This window comes from Delphinus delphis, chromosome 1, assembly GCF_949987515.2.
Source record: "Delphinus delphis chromosome 1, mDelDel1.2, whole genome shotgun sequence".
In the NCBI taxonomy this organism is placed as follows: Eukaryota; Metazoa; Chordata; class Mammalia; order Artiodactyla; family Delphinidae; genus Delphinus; species Delphinus delphis.
This window is the reverse complement of record NC_082683.1, coordinates 107,271,794-107,291,292: the sequence shown is the minus strand read 5'-3', so window position 1 is coordinate 107,291,292 and position 19,499 is coordinate 107,271,794. Positions and strand designations below refer to the sequence as shown.

The window sequence follows — 19,499 nt, the reverse complement described above, 5'->3', positions numbered from 1 at the left end:
ATGCCAGCCACCATCATGCTCTGAGGGGACCATGAGGTTCTGAGGGGGACTGTGAGATTCATAATTGGCCAAATGCAAAGGTTTGCCAATACCCAGAGCTGGTTGGGCTAGAGAAATGAGGTATTCTCATACACTAGTAGTGAGAGAAGAATTTGGTGCAAACTTTTTAGTGGGTAATTTCACAATAACTATCAAAATTCTCTTTTCATATATGAATACAAAACAAAACCCCCTAGAAAATCACTCTAAGATATTTGTGCAGGGATTGTAAATAGCAACTTTTAAAAAAAACATATTTTTAATTCTTGATAATTGAGAAATTAAAACATATACACAAACAGATGCCAATGTACCCCTTATCCAACTTCAACAATTATCAACTCAAACCAGTTATCAACTCAAGGCCATCTATCCTGTGTCATTTTGAAGCAGATCCCAGGCACCATATTACTTAATCCATAAAAATTTCCTTATGTGTCTCTAAAAGATAAGGACCGTAGTACCAAATCATGTCTAAAATAATTAACAATAGTTCCTTAATTTATCAAATATCCAGTTAGTGCTCAAATTTTTAATTTTAATCTCCCTATCTAATCTAATCTATATGTTTTAAAAGTACTTTATCTGAATCTGAAGCCAAATAAATCTACACATAGTGGTTGGTTGATGCCTTTTAACTCTAATGTATGTTTCCCATCCATCTCTTTATTTCTTGTAATTTCTTTGTTGAAGAAACTGGGTTGTTTTCCCTGTAGAGTTTTCCCAATTCAGATTTTGCCAATTACTTCTTGGTGTAGTTTATCATGATCTTCTGTCTCTGTATTTCCTGTAAATTAGTAGTTGGATCAGAGGCTTGATTAGATTTAGGTTCACTTTTCCACTCCCTGGCAAGACTACTTCATAGCTAGTGCCATATATATATATACACACACACATATATATATATTTTCATATCAGGGGACATAATGGCTAATTGCTTCTCTTTTTGTGATAACAACACCTATTGATGCTTAATACTTAGATCCTTTAAATCACTAGGGGCTGCAAAATAATATTCTAGCACTTCTCCTTTATTAGCTGGAATTAAGAGAAAGCAGTATTATTTTTAATAATAAACACATAGAAACTACTTAGATGTCTATTAGCAGGTGAAAAGAAAGTGGTAGGATCCCTTTTGGTATAAGTAAAAAAGGATATGTGTGTATGCATTGGTGTGTCTGCACTGGTAAGTAAGTAAAACATTTTTCTGGAATTTCATATATTAAAGCTAATAATAGTGGCTATTCATCAGGAGAGGAATTTGGTTAGTCCAGAAGGAGGCTTTTACTTTTTCCTTACATCTTTCAATATCATTTGAATTTTTGATCAATGTGCACTTAAAAACACTGTCAGCAGAAATAAGTTATTTGGGCAGTGTGGGATTATTGGCCATAAAAAAAGCCCGAGTGATATGATAATATTTTTGGTGAAAATAATGTATTTCAGATACCTATCCTAATGCCTGGCACACAGCAGATCCTTAACTTGTTTTAGTTAATGGTGAAAAACAGTTTTTAAAATCTTCAATAATATAACCTAAACAGTAGCAACAACAACAACAAACTCCAAAAGTCCTTGGGATTTATGAGCTGACCTACAGTTCTGGGGCTGGGACTCCACTAGTCCCAATCCTGTGAAAAAAACAATCACTTTAAATTGTGAACATCCACTTTAAAGAAGGTATTCTCTGAAGTGATTTTCCTGACTGGCCAACTTCACTGATAAGGCTTCGGCTACAGATTTGGTCCTCAGCCAGGCTAGGAGACTGGGTCACGGAGCGAAACAAAATCAGGTGGAGAAGACAATGCGTAGAACGTGCCTGGGAGAGTTGGTGTGGGTTCCTGAGTAAGTCAGGAGCAGTATTTTGCGAGGATTATTCTGACCTTTAAATCTTTATTCTGACTGAGACTTGCAGGATAAATTGATGCTCCTGAATTTTACTCAAATTTTTTTTCTAAAATTTGCAAATCACGAACAATCTGAGGATGTCTTACTATATTTGCTGTATGCATTTAATAGAACCATTTCCCCTGTTCTTATTATTCCTTTTTATGTTCATTATTTGCTCCCTTTCAGACAATCATTCTAATTTCGCTTCTTTGTGTTCCTGCAAAAAGTGTATTGCTTTCTATGCATTAAAAATAATTATCCTCGCATACTATATATTCAACCCATTCTCGAAATAGCAAAGCTACTGAGATGAACAGATTAGTGGTTTCCAGAGGGTGGGTGTGAGGTAGGAGGTGGTTGGGAGTAAATTGTGGAGTTCTTTTGAGGTGATTGAACAGGTCTGTATCTTGATTGTGGTGGTCGTTAGAAGAATTTATACATGGAATAAAATTGCACAGGATTACATGCACACACATATGAATGAAGTTTAAAGAAACTATGAAAAGTAATTCAGGTCTATAGACTAGTTAACGGTAATGTACCAATGTAATTATCCTGGTTTTGATATTGTACTACAACTCTAAATCATGTCACCATTGGGGGAAGCTGAGTGAAGGGTACATGGGATTCTACTGTTTTTGCAACTTCCTGTGGATCTATTATTATTTCAAAACAAAAATTTTAAAAAGTTGCAAAACATACTTTACTACTAACTAAATAGATGCAAAGTTAAACTAGAATGGCATATGCTTTTTCTGTTCCTATTGCTTATATACTCTTCTTTGGTACCAGACAATGTTCTAAACACTTTACATGTATTAAATCATTTTATCCTCACAATAACCCTATAGGTAGGTAGTATTATTATTTCCATTCTACAGATGTAGACATGGAACCACAGAGAGGTTAAGTAATGTGCCCACAGTCACACAGTCATATCAGCAAGAATCATATCCTATCAACCAAGTGACCAAGGCAAGATAAAAATTCAGTCTCCTTTTAGTCACTGTACTACATCACTAATGTCAAAGAAGCAAGATGTTGATGCAGCATTTATAGCAGTTAACAATGTTAGAAATAATCAACAATTTAGGAATGCTGAAATAAGTTATATCAACTCTAAGGGAAAAAAAATTAGTAGTTAGACTTAGTCTAACAAGCCCAGTTTATTGACTTGTTTTCAAGGAGGGAGAGCACACACCAAAAAAACTGTGAGGTGTCTCACCAACAAAAGAAAAACATACAATACAATAGTAAGTACAATACATACAATAGCTTACAATAGTAAGCTGTGGGGAAGGATAAACTATAGAGTTTTGATGGGCTTAAAGCAAAGCAGGGCTGTGTGAAAAGATGGACATCAGAACTAGGCTTTCAAGTGCATTCAGGGTCCTGTTTCCTTGGAAACTACAAAGTATTGATGAAGGTGGAATGTTGTGTTTAGAAATCGCTTGTTTGAAGTTTTGTACCTGGGTTGAAAACCAAGGTTGCTTCTCAGAGTGATTTAGGTCCTCTGGGCAGGAGGGGGATATTTCATTCTTACTGATACGATTTCACACAGCCAAAGTTCTGATAATCTACGATTTTTAAGAGAACAAAGTTTCTCAGTGAATAAGAAAGCAGTGGTCCCTCAAAGAAGGGGATTCTGACTCTTTATAGCTACAGCATGTCCTTGGGACTTGTGTTTCCTGCTAATTTTTGACTAATTCTTTGACGTTCATCTCAGCCTGATGAATGGCAGAACAGATTTTTTACTTTCTCGGTCCTAGCAAATGTCTACTTTCTCAGAATGCATGTAAGTGGTATTGTGTTTTATATTTTATTCTATTTTTTACTTTCCCCCTTTCTAACGTATATGTTAAAAATTGGCCTTTCCCTCTCAACTCCCACAAAAACCTGCATCTCTCTTTTGCTCTCCATGTTGTGATGTGAACATGCACTCTGTTGACTGAAAGTGCTGCATTGAACTCCAGGATGTGCAAACACCACATTTTACCCCCCACTCTCCTGCTGACAGACATCCACATTTGCTCCAATTCCCCATCATCACAAACACGCTGTTATAAATAAACATCATTGTGCATTTCCCTCATGGACCTATGTAAGAATATCTTTTGGATAAGAACCCTCAATACTAGGGTCCATTTATTCTTTATTGAATGAAGTAGTACCAGGCTCCCCTCCAGAATGGTAGGCTCAGACTTCCAACACCAAGGCATCAGGACTCCCATGAGACCACTTCCAGGTTAATGCTTGGGTCATCCAACTTTCTAAGTTTGGCCAGATTATCTGGTGTAGAGTGATATCTCATCTTTGCTTTCATTTTCATTTCTTTGATTATTAATGAGCTCAAGCATCTGTACATGAGTTTGATAGCTTCTGTGTTTGCTTTTCTGTATATTGCTTACTTATAGACTTTTCCCAACATTGTTCAGGGAGTAAAACCTAGCCACTCCATAGTTTGGCATTTGAGGCCCCTAAAACTGGTCCCTGATGTCCCTAGTATGAAAAGCTCATTTCTCATTACTGCCCTTTGTCCAGGCTACCTGTGGTCCAACAACAATTCTTCTTTGTTTTCACTCTCCTTTCTGCCTGGGTTACACCACCTTCCTTAGCTCCCAATCTAAATGTATCTCAGATTCTAGATATTCCTGAGAACTCACCTCAAATATCACCTCCTACAGGAAGGGTTCCCTTGTTTGTTCAGCTGGAATTGACCTTTCCCTCTCAGCTCCCACAGAGCTCAACCTGCACTCTCTTTATCATCCACTACAATAGGCCTTCCACTTTTGCTATTCATGTGGGTATCACCTCCCCATAAAGACAGGCATCAGGTTATGTGTGCAAGAACAGAAAGATTCAGAAGGCATGTTCTGAGAAATATTGACTTTAAAGAATAAGTACGATGATTTTTACTTTATTCTTTGTAGTTTCCTCTAGCCAGTGTTTTTCTAACTATAGGTTGTAACTCATTAGTGGGTTATGAAATCGGTTTACTTGATAGAGAGCACGTTTTTCTCCCTTTTTTTAAGAAGAAGAGAAGAGAAAATATCAGAGTATATCACAAATAGTAAGTATCATTTTGTGAAACTTGTTGCAATTTATATTCTTTTGTGAATGTGACTAGGAGGCCATGTAAAATGTGTTTCTTACTGGGGGTTGAGGTCAGGAGAGGTCTGTTCTACTGTACTGAAAGGGTCATAGAACATGCCATCCCAGAATATGCCACTTTGGCATATTGATCATTTTGAGCTGTAGGCACTCGAAAAACAGGAAATGCAGGGACAGACTTTCTTTGAACTCCCCTTATCTGCTTAAGGACAGATTCTCCAAAGGAACTCAATTGTCATAAATGCCCTCCCCGGAGAGTTTCACTAACCAGGGAACATTGACACTTCACAGGATGGGAGACCAGAAGTCGGGACCACACTCAGACAAACTTTGTCACAAACTATCATACCTCCCATCTATTCTTCTAGGGCCTATTCATTTCTCCTCAAAGTCATTTATTCTCCCCTAAGAGGCTTGGATCCTCTGTCCCCTTTCCCTATTAAGAAAGATATTTAAGTCTGAATTCTAAGCCACCTCAGTGTGTTACTCATTTTTATCTTGAGTATCTACCATGTATACATGAGGTATACATTGTTAGTAATCTTGTTTGCTTTTTTCTTGTTAATTTCTCTTTTTATTATGGGGGCCTCACCTAAAAATTCAAAAGGTCAGAGGGAAAATTAGTTTTCCTCCCCTACAGTACATGTATTGATGTTATTTGTATCTATTGTGTATATCACTTTTCCTTGAAACACTGACTCTAATACAAAAAAAAAAAAAAAAAAAAGTAAAACACAAAACTTTTTTTCCTCCCTGGCTTTAATGGAAGCAAACTCATGAATAATATTTTCAAAACCTACTTATTTGCTTAGTTCTTTTTTTTTTTTTTTTTGAATTCTCCCAATTCATCACACCACCACTTCCTCCCCTTTGGTGTCCATAAGTTTGTTCTCTACATCTGTGTCCCTATTTCTGCCCTGCAAACCGGTTCATCTGTACCATTTTTGTAGGTTCCACATATATGTGTTAATATACGATATTTGTTTTTCTCTTTCTGACTTACTTCACTCTGTATGACAGTCTCCAGGTCCATCCACCTCACTACAAATAACTCAATTTCGTTCCTTTTTATGGCTAATATTCCATTGTATATATGTGCCACATCTTCTTTATCCATTCATCTGTTGATGGACACTTAGGTTGCTTCCATGTCCTGGCTATTGTAAATAGAGCTGCAATGAACATTGGGTGCATGTGTCTTTTTTTTTTTTTTTTTTGCGGTACGCGGGCCTCTCGCTGTTGTGGCCTCTCCTGTTGCGGAGCACAGGCTCCGGACGCGCAGGCTCAGCGGCCATGGCTCACGGGCCCAGCCGCTCCACGGCATGTGGGATCTTTCCCGGACCGGAGCACGAACCCGTGTCCCCTGCATCGGCAGGCGGACTCTCAACCACTGCGCCACCAGGGAAGCCCCATGTGTCTTTTTGAATTATGGTTTTCTCAGGGTATATGCCCAGTAGTGGGATTGCTGGGTCATATGGTAATTCTATTTTTAGTTTTTTAAGGAACCTCCATACTGTTCTCCATAGTGGCTGTATCAATTTACATCTCCACCAACAGTGCAAGAGGGTTCCCTTTTCTCCACACCCTCTCCAGCATTTGTTGTTTGTAGATTTTCTGATGATACCCATTCTAACTGGTGTGAGGTGATACCACATTGTGGTTTTGATTTGCATTTCTCTAATAATTAGCAGTGTTGAGCAGCTTTTCATGTGCTTCTTGGCCATCTGTATGTCTTCTTTGGAGAAATGTCTATTTAGGTCTTCTGCCCATTTTTGGATTGGGTTGTTTGTTCTTTTAATATTGAGCTGCATGAGCTGTTTATATATTTTGGAGATTAATCCTTTGTCCGTTGATTCATTTGCAAATATTTTCTCCCATTCTGAGGGTTGTCTTTTCGACTTGTTTGTAGTTTCCTTTGCTTTGCAAAAGCTCTTAAGTTTCATTAGGTCCCATTTGTTTATTTTTGTTTTTATTTTCATTACTCTAGGAGGTGGATCAAAAAAGATCTTGCTGTGATTTATGTCATAGAGTGTTCTTCCTATGTTTTCCTCTAAGAGTTTTATAGTGTCCAGTCTTACATTTAGGTCTCTAATCCATTTTGAGTTTATTTTTGTGCATGGTGTTAGAGAGTGTTCTAATTTCATTCTTTTACATGTAGCTGTCCAGTTTTCCCAGTACCACTTATTGAAGAGACTATCTTTTCTCCATTGTATATCCTTGCCTCCTTTGTCATAGATTAGTTGACCATAGGTGCGTGGGTTTATCTCTGGGCTTTCTATCCTGTTCCATTGATCTATATTTCTTTTTTTGTCTCAGTACTCTATTGTCTTGATTACTGTAGCTTTGTAGTATAATATGAAGTCAGGGAGTCTGATTCCTCCAGCTCTGTTTTTTTCCCTCAAGACTGCTTTGGCTATTCGGGGTCTATTGTGTCTCCATACAAATTTTAAGATTTTAAAACACAAAACTTAGGCTCAAATTCCATCCTGGCCACTTTTTAGCTGGGTGACCCACATACCCAGGTGTCTCATCTTCACCAGAAATTTTCTTAACTGTAAGGCAGGGAAACAAACCTCTTCTTCCTTTCCTGAGTTCTTGTGGAACCAAATGAGAGGACATAAGTGAATAGCTTTTGTGATTCATAAGGCACTCAGGAACCCAAGTATTCTTAATGTCTGGGCCACAGTCTAGCAGAATCTCAAGATGCTAATCATCTAGAGATTAAATAATGTACCCATTGTTTCCTATGTATTAGTCTTTCTTTCCACAACATGATTGTAATGTTCCCAAAGGAAAGATTTAGGACTAATATCAATTAGTGTTTATCATAATGTTAATTAAATTGACTAATAATTATTAATTTATTGCCATGTTGAAACTCTGCTCTAAGTCTTTTGCATTACTTGTATTTATCTCATTTTATCCCTATGGTAATCCTATGAGGTGTCTACATTTATTGTCACTATTTTACAGATATTGAAACTGAGACATTGAACTCCTATTCTAGCTCCATATCTTTTCTCTTCCAGCTTTTCCCAGACAAATGAATCCGGGAACATTCTACTATTGCCCAGACAGTTCAGGCTGTCTCATGATTACCAGAGGCATCTAACCAAGGGCCAAAGACATTTCCCTGCACTGCCCCTGAAGCCTGGACTTCCCCACGTGGAGATACAGCCTCTCCTCTAGGCTCCACACTCATGGGCACAGACAGCATTAGTAAAAATGCAAAGCTATTGCTCTTAGTTTTAATACTCAGGTGCAAGTGACTGACAGATGGCCTTTTGGAGGTGGAGAGTTCATGGGCACCTAAACAGAGGGAAACCAGGGGAAGTCTGGGCCTGCTTCCAGAGGGCCCTAGGGGCTCAGGGCTCAGCATCCGTAGTGGTTTGAATAGTGTCCTCCCCCCAGATTCATGTCTACCCGGAAGCTCAGAATGTGATTTTGTTTGGAAATATGGTCTTTGCAGATGTAACTAAGGGTCTTGAGATGAAATCATCCTGGATTGAGGGTGGGATAAGTGAAAGGAGAGGGAGAGTTGGACACAGAGATTCAGGGAAGAAGGTCCTGTGAAGACAAGGGCAGAAATTGGAGTGATGCTGCCAGAAGCCAAGGAACGCCAGGAGACAGTGGAAGCTGAAAGAGGCAAGGAAGAATTCTCCCCTAGAAGCTCTGGAGAGAGCATGGCCCTGCTGATACTTTGATTTCAGACTACTGATCTCCAGAACTGTGAGAGAATAAATTTCTGTTGTTTTAAGCTAGCAAGTTTGTGGTAATTTGCTATAGCAGCCCTAAGGAAAAGAACACAGCATGCTTGCAGCAGTTTGGGTGTGAGATGTCCTGAAGAGTAAGAAGAGTTTGCCACTGCTGCAGACCAGGATGCCTGCCTCAGTCCTCTTCTCTTCTCCTTGACCCCTGGGTAGATCTCATCCCATTCCTTGCCTTCTGTTACCCGTATCTATCTGCTAAGGGCTTCCCCCAAAGTAGCTCCAGCTGAGCGCCTTTGCTGTTTAAATTAATATTCCTAACTCTTAGTGAATGTATCCTAGATGGATAACAGGAATCTCAACTTCAATGTCGGAAGGGACTTTATGCAGCTTCTTGGTTCCAAAAGCAATTTCTTCTCCCTAAATTCTCCACCTTAGTGAAAACTACCATTATCTCCTAGCTTCTCAAGCCAAGGAGAGGTTCCTTCCTCTCTTGCATTCTCCAAATACCTAAATCTTATCAAATTTACTTTCTACAATTCCCTCAAGTCCATCACTGTATCTCTGTCCACTCCTAGCCACTGCCTTAACTGAGGCCACCAACAGCTCTGATTAAAGGACACAAAGTCCAATAAACAATCCAGTTCCATGACCAACTTTTTCTGGAAACAGGCTGGACATGATGAAACTTTTAAAAAGAACATGAATTTCTTTTTGCTTGATTTTGTTTTTTGTAATCTGAAAGAGGAAAATTACTTAAGTACCTAAAATAATTAAATTTTGATATTGACATTAAAAAAATTGGGTACTACTTCACCCTAGGTTTTCAAACCAATGAAGACATTCCAGAAGTTTCCTATTAGGCCTAGGAAGTTTGACCTTCACAGAACAGCGGCAGGAATATCATCTTTGTCCTATTACCCAAAAGGTATCAAAGCTAAAATGCCTGTGGCAGTTTGGGAAGCCTTGAAGGCACTGGAGAACTCTTCACACCTCCCAGAACAGGCTTACAGTGAGAACCAGATTCTGTTGTCTTGGCCTTGTGGGGCAAATCCCCCAAACAGCTGCTGATTGGTGAGGCAGCAGTGTTTTGCCAAGGCCTGACTCTCCACTGGGTGACAGGGATTGGGTCAGACAGGCCCACTTCCTCAGAAAGTGAGTGTGTATACACCTGTTTCCACTGCCTGTTGTTTCTTGGCCCCATGTGAGGGCAGGGGGCTGTCAGCTGAGTAGAGAACACTTCCATCGTTGAGGCCCAGAGCCCGGCTGCGTAGCAGCCCTGGAAGAGGGATCAATGATGCAGACAAGGCCCTGCCCTTAAGGGGCTCACCTTTGACAGGAAACCAGGAAAGACCAACCAAGGAGGGCCTCCCCTGTTCCAGCAGCAAGAGACCAGTGCTCCTCCCTCTCTGCTTTCTTTCGTCATTATCCTTCCACACCCTGCAAGCGTTGAGTTTGGTGAGTGAGCAATCTACTGCTGTGGTAGGAGGACAGACGTGGGTAGAAAAATGAGGGGGTGAAGGCAGGATATAGACATTCCTGCTAAGCTAGGAACCCCTGACCTGCCTTAGCCATGACAGATGCCCAGGCTGACCCCAAATTTCAGAGCCACAGGGAGATCTTAGATATCTGCTTTTAAATCTGATGCAGTATCCCTTCAGGGAGTATGATCCTGGGGAGGAAGAGCCCTAACATGGAAATCTATGTGCTCAGGGGTCTGCTGAGCCACTAATGGCTCAGACATGCTGGAAAGTCCATCACCGTCTGAGAACTTCAGGCTGCCTCTTTGAAAACAAACTTCAGTGGATGAGATGCTGGGTGTAAATGTGCCATCCCTGCACAGCCCTGAGTCACTGCTGCTTCTGCTTATATCTCACAGAGTACAGATCCTGAGGATCCCATCTTGCAGTGTTGGTCTGAGCAGGGAATGAAACCCTGGGTCTGTATTAGTTTTCTAGGGCAGCCATAACAAAACACCACAGACTGGGAGGCTTAAACAACTAATTTTATTTTCTCACAGTTCAAGAGGTTAGAAGTCCAAGATCAAGATGTCGGCAGGTTGGATTTCTTCTGAGACCTGTCTCTTTGGCTTGCAGATGGCTGCCTTCTCATTGTGTCCTCACATGGATATCCTTCTGTGTTGTCTGTGTCCTGATTGCTTCTTCTTATAAGGACACGATTCATTTAGGGTCCATCTTAATGACCCCATTTTAAACTTAATTGCCTATTTAGAGGTCCTATGCCCAAATACAGTTACATTCTGAGGTACAAGGAATTAGGGCTTCAACATATGAATTGTTGGGGGGCACAATTCAGCCCATAACAGGGCCTATTCTGAAAATCTCTGTGAGCCTGGGGCTGCAAACTGGGGACCCACTGTCAGGAGAAGCTGCAGTCCACATTGCTCTTTTTTTCCCCACACTCCTTGCAAAGGGCAAAAAAGTTTACAAAAGTATGTCTACTTCAGTTTCTATTCCCCTCAGTGAATTCTCTCCCATCTCTGGTAATGCTTTTATCTATCAACTGTGCTGAGACAACAAAAACACAAACTCTGGCCTCTTCCAGATGCAAACAAGCGATGATCAAGGTTAAAAAGAGATAACATCTGAGACCCACATAAGTAGCTCCTATCTGAGTCTTGTGTAGTGTGGGCTCTACAAGATACTGTCCCACTCCCTCAGTTGAACAGGTTCATTCCTAAAAGACAGTAAGAGACCTTGGACTTCTGCTCTCATCTGGTGCAGGAATTGCCCCTCTGAGACCACGTAAAATCTCTGCCCTTACAGATCCTGGGACCAGCAAATGGGTGCAAGGGAGAGGAGCAGGGTCTGTTCTGCCTTCTATTGGTTCACTGCCTCCCACAGCTTGAACTCTGAGCGCCTTGACCTGGATAACTTCTCATATAACTACACAGAACTCACGCCTATGCCTCTCGGGATGTCTTCCAGGAAGAATCAGTCTCCTGCTGTGGAGCCGAGAACAATACCGACAAGACCGAGTCCCCGGGGAGTGGCCTAGGTTATGGCGGCCCTTGAGCTCCCGGCCGTCTGTCCCTTTCCCCACAGCTACTCCTTTGGGCTCAGGCCGGTCAAACCCACCCGACTGCCTGAACTGAATGCCAAGCCGCAGACACGAGATCCTATTTCGTCCTCTGGTCTATTCCTGCACACAGCTACCGGTACTTGTCTGAGTGGGGTTGGCATTTGAAAGAAAAGGAGCAAGGCTGAGGAAAGTGAGAATGTCAAGGGCTTAAAATAACAGGAGAAATTTTTGAGGCCCGCGCAGGAGTTTTGAGAGAGGGTGGAGTAAGGGGATGAATGGCCTCCGCTAAATTCTTCGCTGAGGAGTGATGCCCGGGCATTACCGACAACCAACACACAGGCAGGTTGCAACAATCCCTCACTTTCCCCGGCAGAAACGGGGCGGGACCGACCGAGATGGCGATTTCCCGCCGGAGGCGGAGAGCCACGCGGGGCGGGGCCCTTTCCGGCGGGGGTGAGGAGGTCAGACCTGCGCGCGGCTCTCAGCTGCCTGAAGGCCAGCCCCCGCGCGCTCAAGCCCGCGAATCCTGAGCGTCCCCTAGTGACTCCGCCTGGCCTAACAGCCCGCACCTCCCACCCCCCCACCCCCCGACTCCCCCACCCAGGACAGATTACAGTTCTGGGCCAAGGTCGAGTACGAAGACGCCCTAGAAGAGCCCGACCCTACGGGAGGACCCGTGGCTGCCTCCGAGAAGCGAAACTGGGCGCCCTGGCCGCGCCCAAGAACGCAGCGGCAAGCTCGCCAGGCCAGAGAATCCGACTGACCAAACTCAAAGATCTTGACACCCCGGAAGGCGGCCAGCAAGCAGGGGACTAGGCCAGATACCTGGCCTTTCTTTAGCCTATCTGTTGGAGCCCAACGCTCTGCCCGCTCTAACAGCCTCTCCTCCCGGGGTATGCGAGGGTCCGCCGGGAGAGCACGGCCAAGTGGCACAGCTTCTTCCAAGTGCAGTTGTGGGTGGCTCTGAAAAGAGCCTTTGGATATGATGGAACCTCGAGCCGAGCGCACACTTCTTAAGCCCGCTCCCCACGGATGCGGCGGGCCAGCTGGATGTCTTTGGGCATGATAGTCACGCGCTTGGCGTGGATAGCGCACAGGTTCGTGTCTTCAAACAGTCCCACCAAGTAGGCCTCGCTCGCCTCCTGCAGCGCCATCACGGCCGAGCTCTGGAAGCGCAGGTCGGTCTTGAAGTCCTGCGCGATCTCGCGCACCAGCCGCTGGAAGGGCAGCTTGCGGATCAGCAGCTCGGTCGACTTCTGGTAGCGCCGGATCTCCCGCAGGGCCACGGTGCCCGGCCGGTAGCGGTGCGGCTTCTTGACGCCGCCGGTGGCCGGCGCGCTCTTGCGGGCCGCCTTGGTGGCCAGCTGCTTCCGCGGGGCCTTGCCACCGGTCGACTTGCGGGCAGTCTGCTTTGTACGGGCCATAGCGAACCGAGACACGAGCTCACCGGCGCAGCGACGCGCAAGGGAGGAACCGGGATCCAGCCCGCCGCAGCGGTCTTTATAGGCACAGTCTTTTCCCGATTGGGCGGATCAGTAATTGAAAGTCCCGCGCTGGCTGTCCATTGGCTGTGACGTCATCGGCCCTAGCGCCACTGACTGGCTTGGGCAGAATCCCCCCTACCCCCGCCCACCCGCCTCCCTTTCTACTTTCCAGTTTGCCAACAGTTTTCCCTGGCTTGTTTTTCCTTTCTTTCAGGGCGAGAGTTAGTTTTGAGCGCAACTGTGTCAGAATGTTCCTCCTCAGCCCTTCGCTCCCTTGGAACGCGCTACCCGCGAAACCCTCTTTCTACGCTTTCTAGCTCCCGAATTGAACCTCAACCTTCTGTTTGGCCCCGCCGCCCCCGGAACGCCTTGTTGCCTTCTCAGAGCCCCCTAGCTTAGTTGGCATGACGGATCGTTGGGGGGGTTTTTTGTTTTGTTTTGTTTCCGCCTTTCGGTGCTTTTCGGATCGGAAAGTTATGTGCGGCCCCCTCCGGGCGCAAGATTCCGCCTCCGAAACCCTAAGTAGGGACCTGTATCTCCGCCGCGAAGGCGCCTTTTTTTTCCCCCTTTGACACAGTCGACTCACTTAAGCCAAACCCCAGGTCCGCCACACTCCCGAAAACTGTCCGCTCCCCTAACCGACTGGGGTGAACGGGGCGTGTACGTGTGTGTGAGAGAGGTAACGTCCCCTTGGTACTAGACCTCAAGTGTTCAGCAGAGGCCTGGGGAACAACTATACTATAGAGTTGCTCACTAGGCATCCGACTCCGAGTTAAGGCACCGCGGGTCGCCTGACGGAGCACTTAGAACTGAGTCGACCCTGGCGCCCAAGAGGCTTGCTACCTTCACCCGAGTTAACTAACCTCCCGGATTTACAACCCGTCGCCACCCACCGACCGAAGCATAACACCGGAAGGGTACTCAAAGATTCCAGAGGATGGGCGAATAGCACTCCCTCCCCCTCTGTACCCCTGGGCCGCACGTCTACTACTGAGAAAGCTGAAATTGAGCAAACCAGGTGTTGGAACAACTCTTATTTGAAAACGTGGGTGGCTCTGAAAAGAGCCTTTGATTTCACAGGTGCCCCTGCAGGTAAGGGGCTTGGGAGGGCTTCCGGAGACCGGCCTCACTTGCCCTTCGCCTTGTGGTGGCTCTCCGTCTTCTTGGGGAGCAACACGGCCTGAATGTTCGGCAAAACGCCGCCCTGGGCGATGGTGACTTTGCCCAACAGCTTGTTCAGCTCCTCGTCATTACGAATGGCCAACTGCAGGTGACGAGGAATGATGCGCGTCTTCTTGTTGTCTCGGGCCGCGTTGCCCGCCAGCTCCAGGATTTCCGCAGTCAGGTACTCGAGGACTGCCGCCATGTACACCGGCGCGCCGGCTCCCACCCGCTCGGCGTAGTTACCTTTGCGCAGCAGGCGGTGCACTCGCCCCACCGGGAACTGCAGACCTGCGCGGGACGACCGCGACTTGGCCTTGGCGCGAGTCTTGCCTCCTTGTTTGCCACGACCAGACATGACAGCCACTGGCACTGCAAAATACCCCCGCTTGACGGCTAACAAATTCACTCTCAACAGCGCCGCTTCACCCTTTTATAGGCAGAACGGCGCTTGTCTACGGAGCAATTTGATTGGCTAAAACACATCTTTGTCCTGCTGACCAATAGGATAGCTCAACCAGAATCCGCTCATTTACATAACCTCGTCCCCCTCGCAAGAGAGCCGCTGAAAACTCGCGAATCGCAACGCGGCGTAATCCGAACCTTAATTTGCGTACAGCCTCTATAAGTACCGAGTCGCCTCCGGTAACCTCGGTGCCGCTGCTGTGTTTGCGTTCGTGGTGGTCTCTGCAGCTCGTGCTTGCCGTTATGCCTGAGCCGGCAAAATCCGCCCCGGCGTCCAAGAAGGGCTCGAAGAAAGCTGTCACCAAAGCCCAGAAGAAGGACGGCAGGAAGCGCAAGCGCAGCCGCAAGGAGAGCTATTCCATCTATGTGTACAAGGTACTGAAGCAAGTGCACCCGGACACCGGCATCTCGTCCAAGGCCATGGGCATCATGAACTCGTTCGTCAACGACATCTTCGAGCGCATCGCGGGCGAAGCGTCGCGCCTGGCGCATTACAACAAGCGCTCGACCATCACCTCCCGGGAGATCCAGACAGCCGTGCGCCTGCTGCTGCCCGGCGAGCTGGCCAAGCACGCCGTGTCCGAGGGCACCAAGGCGGTCACCAAGTACACCAGCTCCAAGTGAGTGCCTGCCGGGATGCGGCGCGCGCACGAGTCGCCGGGCCGCTTGACTTTCCAAAGGCTCTTTTCAGAGCCACCCACCTTCTCAGTGGAAGAAGCTGTTATCCAATTTATTTTCATTTTCTGTTATGGTTCTTTTCTGTGCCACTTACCCTTTTCGTAGTGTAAATTTGCCATTTTCCTTAGGATGAAGGGAAAAACCCAAGATAGGACCAGATTTTGTCTATCGATCAAGAACTAGCTAGAGTAATTGTTCATTCTCATGCAAGTAACTTGCCTTTTCCAGTAAAACGGTTAGCGATGGGTGATGATCAGTGTAAATCTACTCAGGAGGATGGGGTAAAAAGTTAAACAGTGGTTGCTCTGCAGCAATTAGATTGTAAATTCATTTTTCTTGAGCTCTGAAAACCAAATGTAACACCGTTTAAAAACAAAAACGCAATACTTTAAGACCACGCCCCAGCACGTATAGAAATCTATACGTCGACTAAAAAAAAACAATCTGCGTTAAGAATCAAATTTTATTCGGTGACTTGCTGAGGACTAAGCCCGAGACAGCCTTTCAGATAGCTCTGAGGGACTATTCCAAGGCGGTATGGGAGGAACCAGAATACATACCAGTTTTGCAAAAACAAACCAGGTAGTTGAACGTCAAAAGAATTCTAATTAATGAAAATTTAAAAAAACGATCTCAAGTTAATGAATTTATCACTTCTCTATGGGAAGGTGAAAGAGTGGGCTGATTGAAATCATTCATTCGATATGCACCTTAACTGTCTAGGTGCAGTATCCTGTTTTTCTCCATCCCGAATCCCCTCAGGGTGCACAGTTGGGGTAGCTGCAGCGGCTGATGGCTTGATGGCCACAACATCCTTTGATTACTGATATGGCAGGTGACATTTTTCATCCACATTTCATCTAGACAATTTTTAGTCTAGACACACGTCGTGTCTCACTTTGCTATTCCTTTCGGTTAATATTTGAACAGAGGCCTGAAGAAGAAAGTGAGCCATAGGATATCTTGGAGAAGAGTATTCTAAGAACAAAAACAGCAAGTGCAAAGGCCCTGAGGCAGGCACAAGTTTGAGGAGTTCAAGGAATAAGCAAGACCACTGTGGTTAAAGCACAGTGAGCAAAGGAAAGATCTGCAGGGAGATGTGATCAGAAAGGTAGTTGAGAGTCATTATGTATGCCATTGAAGGGCCTCTAGGCCATTGCAAAGATTTTGTCTTTAATTCTAAGTAGGTTAGAGTGCCTTTGGAGAGTTTGATAAGAGTACTGACATTATTCGACTTACGCTAAAGCTCACCCAGGATGCTATGTTGAAAAATAGACTATAGATGAGCAAGAGTAGAGGCAGGGAGAATATCAAAAGGGCTACAGTAATAGCTCAGGAGAGAGATGGGTGGTAGCCGTGGAGATGATGAAAAGTAGTCAAGATATATTTTAAATGAAACTGATGAATTGTAAATAGGTTATGACAGAAAGAGAGGAATCAAGGATTAACTGCAGGTTCTTGGACTGAGCACTTGGAAAGAGCTGCAATTTACTGATACAAGAGGCAAGTAGGTTTGGAGGAGGAAAGCCTAGAGTAATGTCTTGGACAAAATTTTGAGACTACTGGTAGCTATCCAGGTGGAAATATCAAATAGGAAATACCAAATTCCCAAGTTGGGAATATGAAATACGAGAACTGGAGTTCAAGGAAGAGAAAGGACAAAGGGGTAGATTTTAAAACCCCGATTCTTGCTCGTTTATAGGTGATCTATCGTTTTTTCTCTGGACGCTTTTAGAATCACTATAACATGTCTAGATATGGTTTTTTCCATATCTAGCTTTGGTCTTAGTGTTTCACTAAAATCCCCTATCCAACTTCAGTTTCAACCTCCAACCTTAGAAGGCAGAATAATGAAATGTCTAAATCAATGTTAATTGGGCATCCCTTGGCTATTGCAACCACATAAATCACTGTTATCTCTAATAAGTGTAGCAAAATATGAACAAAGGATATCATTAAGAGTTCTAGTTAATATATAGATGATCACTCTCAAACATACATAAGACTTTTAAATATAATGTAGTAAAAAAATCTTATATGTTCATATGTTGAAATTCTATCAGTTAACATTATACTGTAAAAATAAAATGGAATAATTAACGTCTATGAAAGTTTTCTGTACTAGTTTTTTAAATCTGATTACAAGTTTTTAAAATTTTCTCAATTTTTTGTTTTGTAAAATTTAAACTTTTAGAAAAGTTGAAAGAAACTGCAATGACCAGCATTATCTTCATCTAGTTTTACCAATTGTTACTATTTGCTGCATTTGCATTTTCTGAACCATTTGAAAATCAGTTGTAAACATAGTGACATTTTTCCTTACTTAACATTTTTTTTAATTTTTATATAATTTTTTTTTTTTTTTTTTTTTTTTTTTTTGCGGTACGCGGGCCTCTCACTGTTGTGGCCTCTCCCGTTGCGGAGCACAGGCTCCGGCTGCGCAGGCTCAGCGGCCATGGCTCACGGGCCTAGCCGCTCCGCGGCATGTGGGATCTTCCCGGACCGGGGCACGAACCCGTGTCCCCTGCATCGGCAGGCGGACTCTCAACCACTATGCCACCAGGGAAGCCCTATATAATTTTTGAAGGTTACTTTCCATTTACAGTTATTACAAAATGTTGGCTATATTCGCCGTGTTGTACAATACATCCTTGAGCCTATCTTACACCCAGTAGTTTGTACTTCCCACTCCCCCACCCCTAAATTGCTCCTCTCCGCTGGTAACCACTAGTTTGTTCTCTGTATCTGTGAGTCTGCTTCTTTTATGTTATATTTACTAGTTTGTTGTTATTTTTAGATTCCACATATAAATATTATACAGTATCTTTCTCTGATCTATTTCACTTAGCATAATGCCCTCCAAGTCCATCCATGTTCCTGCAAATGGCAAAATTTCATTCTTTTCCCTAAATACTTTATTTACATGTCTCTCTTAAAAATAAGGACATTCTCCTATATAACTACAGTACCATTATTACACGCCAAAAATTTAATATTGATTCAGTAATATTAACCAATATGCAATCTATATTCAAATTTCTCCAATTGTCAAAAAAATATCCTTTAAAGCAGCGGTCCCCAACCTTTTTGGCACCAGGGACCGGTTTTGTGGAAGACAATTTTACACAGACGTGCGTGGGGGGCGGTTTCAGGCAGTAACGCGAGCAATGGGGAGCAGCAGTTGAAGCTTCCCTCGCTCGCCCGCCGCTCACCTCGTGCTGTGCGGCCCGGTTCCCAACAAGCCATGGACCCCCACTGGTCCGCTGCCCGGGAGTTGGGGACCCCTGCTATAAAGGTGTGGCATTAATTTCCTACGGCTGTTGTAACAAATAACTATAAACTGGTGGCTTAAAACAAATTTATTCTCTTAAAGTTCTGGAGATCAGAAGCACAAAAATCAGTTTCACCAGGCAGGTCTCAAAACTGCTCTCTCCAAAGGTTCTAGGGGAGAATCCTTTTCCATGCATTTTCCAGGTTCTAGAGGAGCATTTCTTGGCTCATGGTTCCTGCCTCCATTCTCAAAGCCAGCATCCTACCATCTTCAAATTCTCTGCTTCCATCACCTTTTTCCTCCCTTGGCTTTTTTTTGCCTCTCATGAGGACACTGGTGATTACATTTGGGTTCACCCAAATAATCCAGCATAATCTCCCTATCTGAAAATCACACCAGGAAAGTCCCCTTTGACCTTTAAGGTAATGTTCACAGATTCTAGGGTTTAGATGTGGACATATTTAGGAGCCCTATTCAGCCTACCCCAGCTGTTGACTACTGTTATAAGTTGAATTGTGTCCCCTCAAAAGATATGTTGAAGTCTAACTCCCCAGTGCCTTAGAATGTGGCCTTATTTGAAAATAGGGTCTTTGTAGATGTAATCAAGTTAAAATAAGGTCATTAGGGTGGGCTCTAATCCAGTATGACAGA

The 19,499-nt window shown here is 44.0% G+C and overlaps 3 protein-coding genes across 3 annotated transcripts; 1 reads left to right on the top strand and 2 right to left on the bottom strand.

Annotated features, from left to right (window-relative positions):
* Positions 1 to 12,471: 12,471 nt before the first annotated feature.
* On the bottom strand, positions 12,472 to 13,249 carry H3C15 (H3 clustered histone 15). The gene has a single exon (XM_060028980.1). The coding sequence runs from the start codon at positions 13,211 to 13,213 to the stop codon at positions 12,803 to 12,805; it is 411 nt and encodes a 136-aa protein (XP_059884963.1). The 5' UTR covers positions 13,214 to 13,249; the 3' UTR covers positions 12,472 to 12,802.
* Positions 13,250 to 14,326: 1,077 nt separating this feature from the next.
* LOC132436244 (histone H2A type 2-A) lies at positions 14,327 to 14,837 on the bottom strand. The gene has a single exon (XM_060028923.1). The coding sequence runs from the start codon at positions 14,790 to 14,792 to the stop codon at positions 14,400 to 14,402; it is 393 nt and encodes a 130-aa protein (XP_059884906.1). The 5' UTR covers positions 14,793 to 14,837; the 3' UTR covers positions 14,327 to 14,399.
* A 123-nt stretch (positions 14,838 to 14,960) lies between these two features.
* On the top strand, positions 14,961 to 15,595 carry LOC132436248 (histone H2B type 2-E-like). The gene has a single exon (XM_060028939.1). The coding sequence runs from the start codon at positions 15,143 to 15,145 to the stop codon at positions 15,521 to 15,523; it is 381 nt and encodes a 126-aa protein (XP_059884922.1). The 5' UTR covers positions 14,961 to 15,142; the 3' UTR covers positions 15,524 to 15,595.
* The last annotated feature ends 3,904 nt before the right edge of the window (positions 15,596 to 19,499 follow it).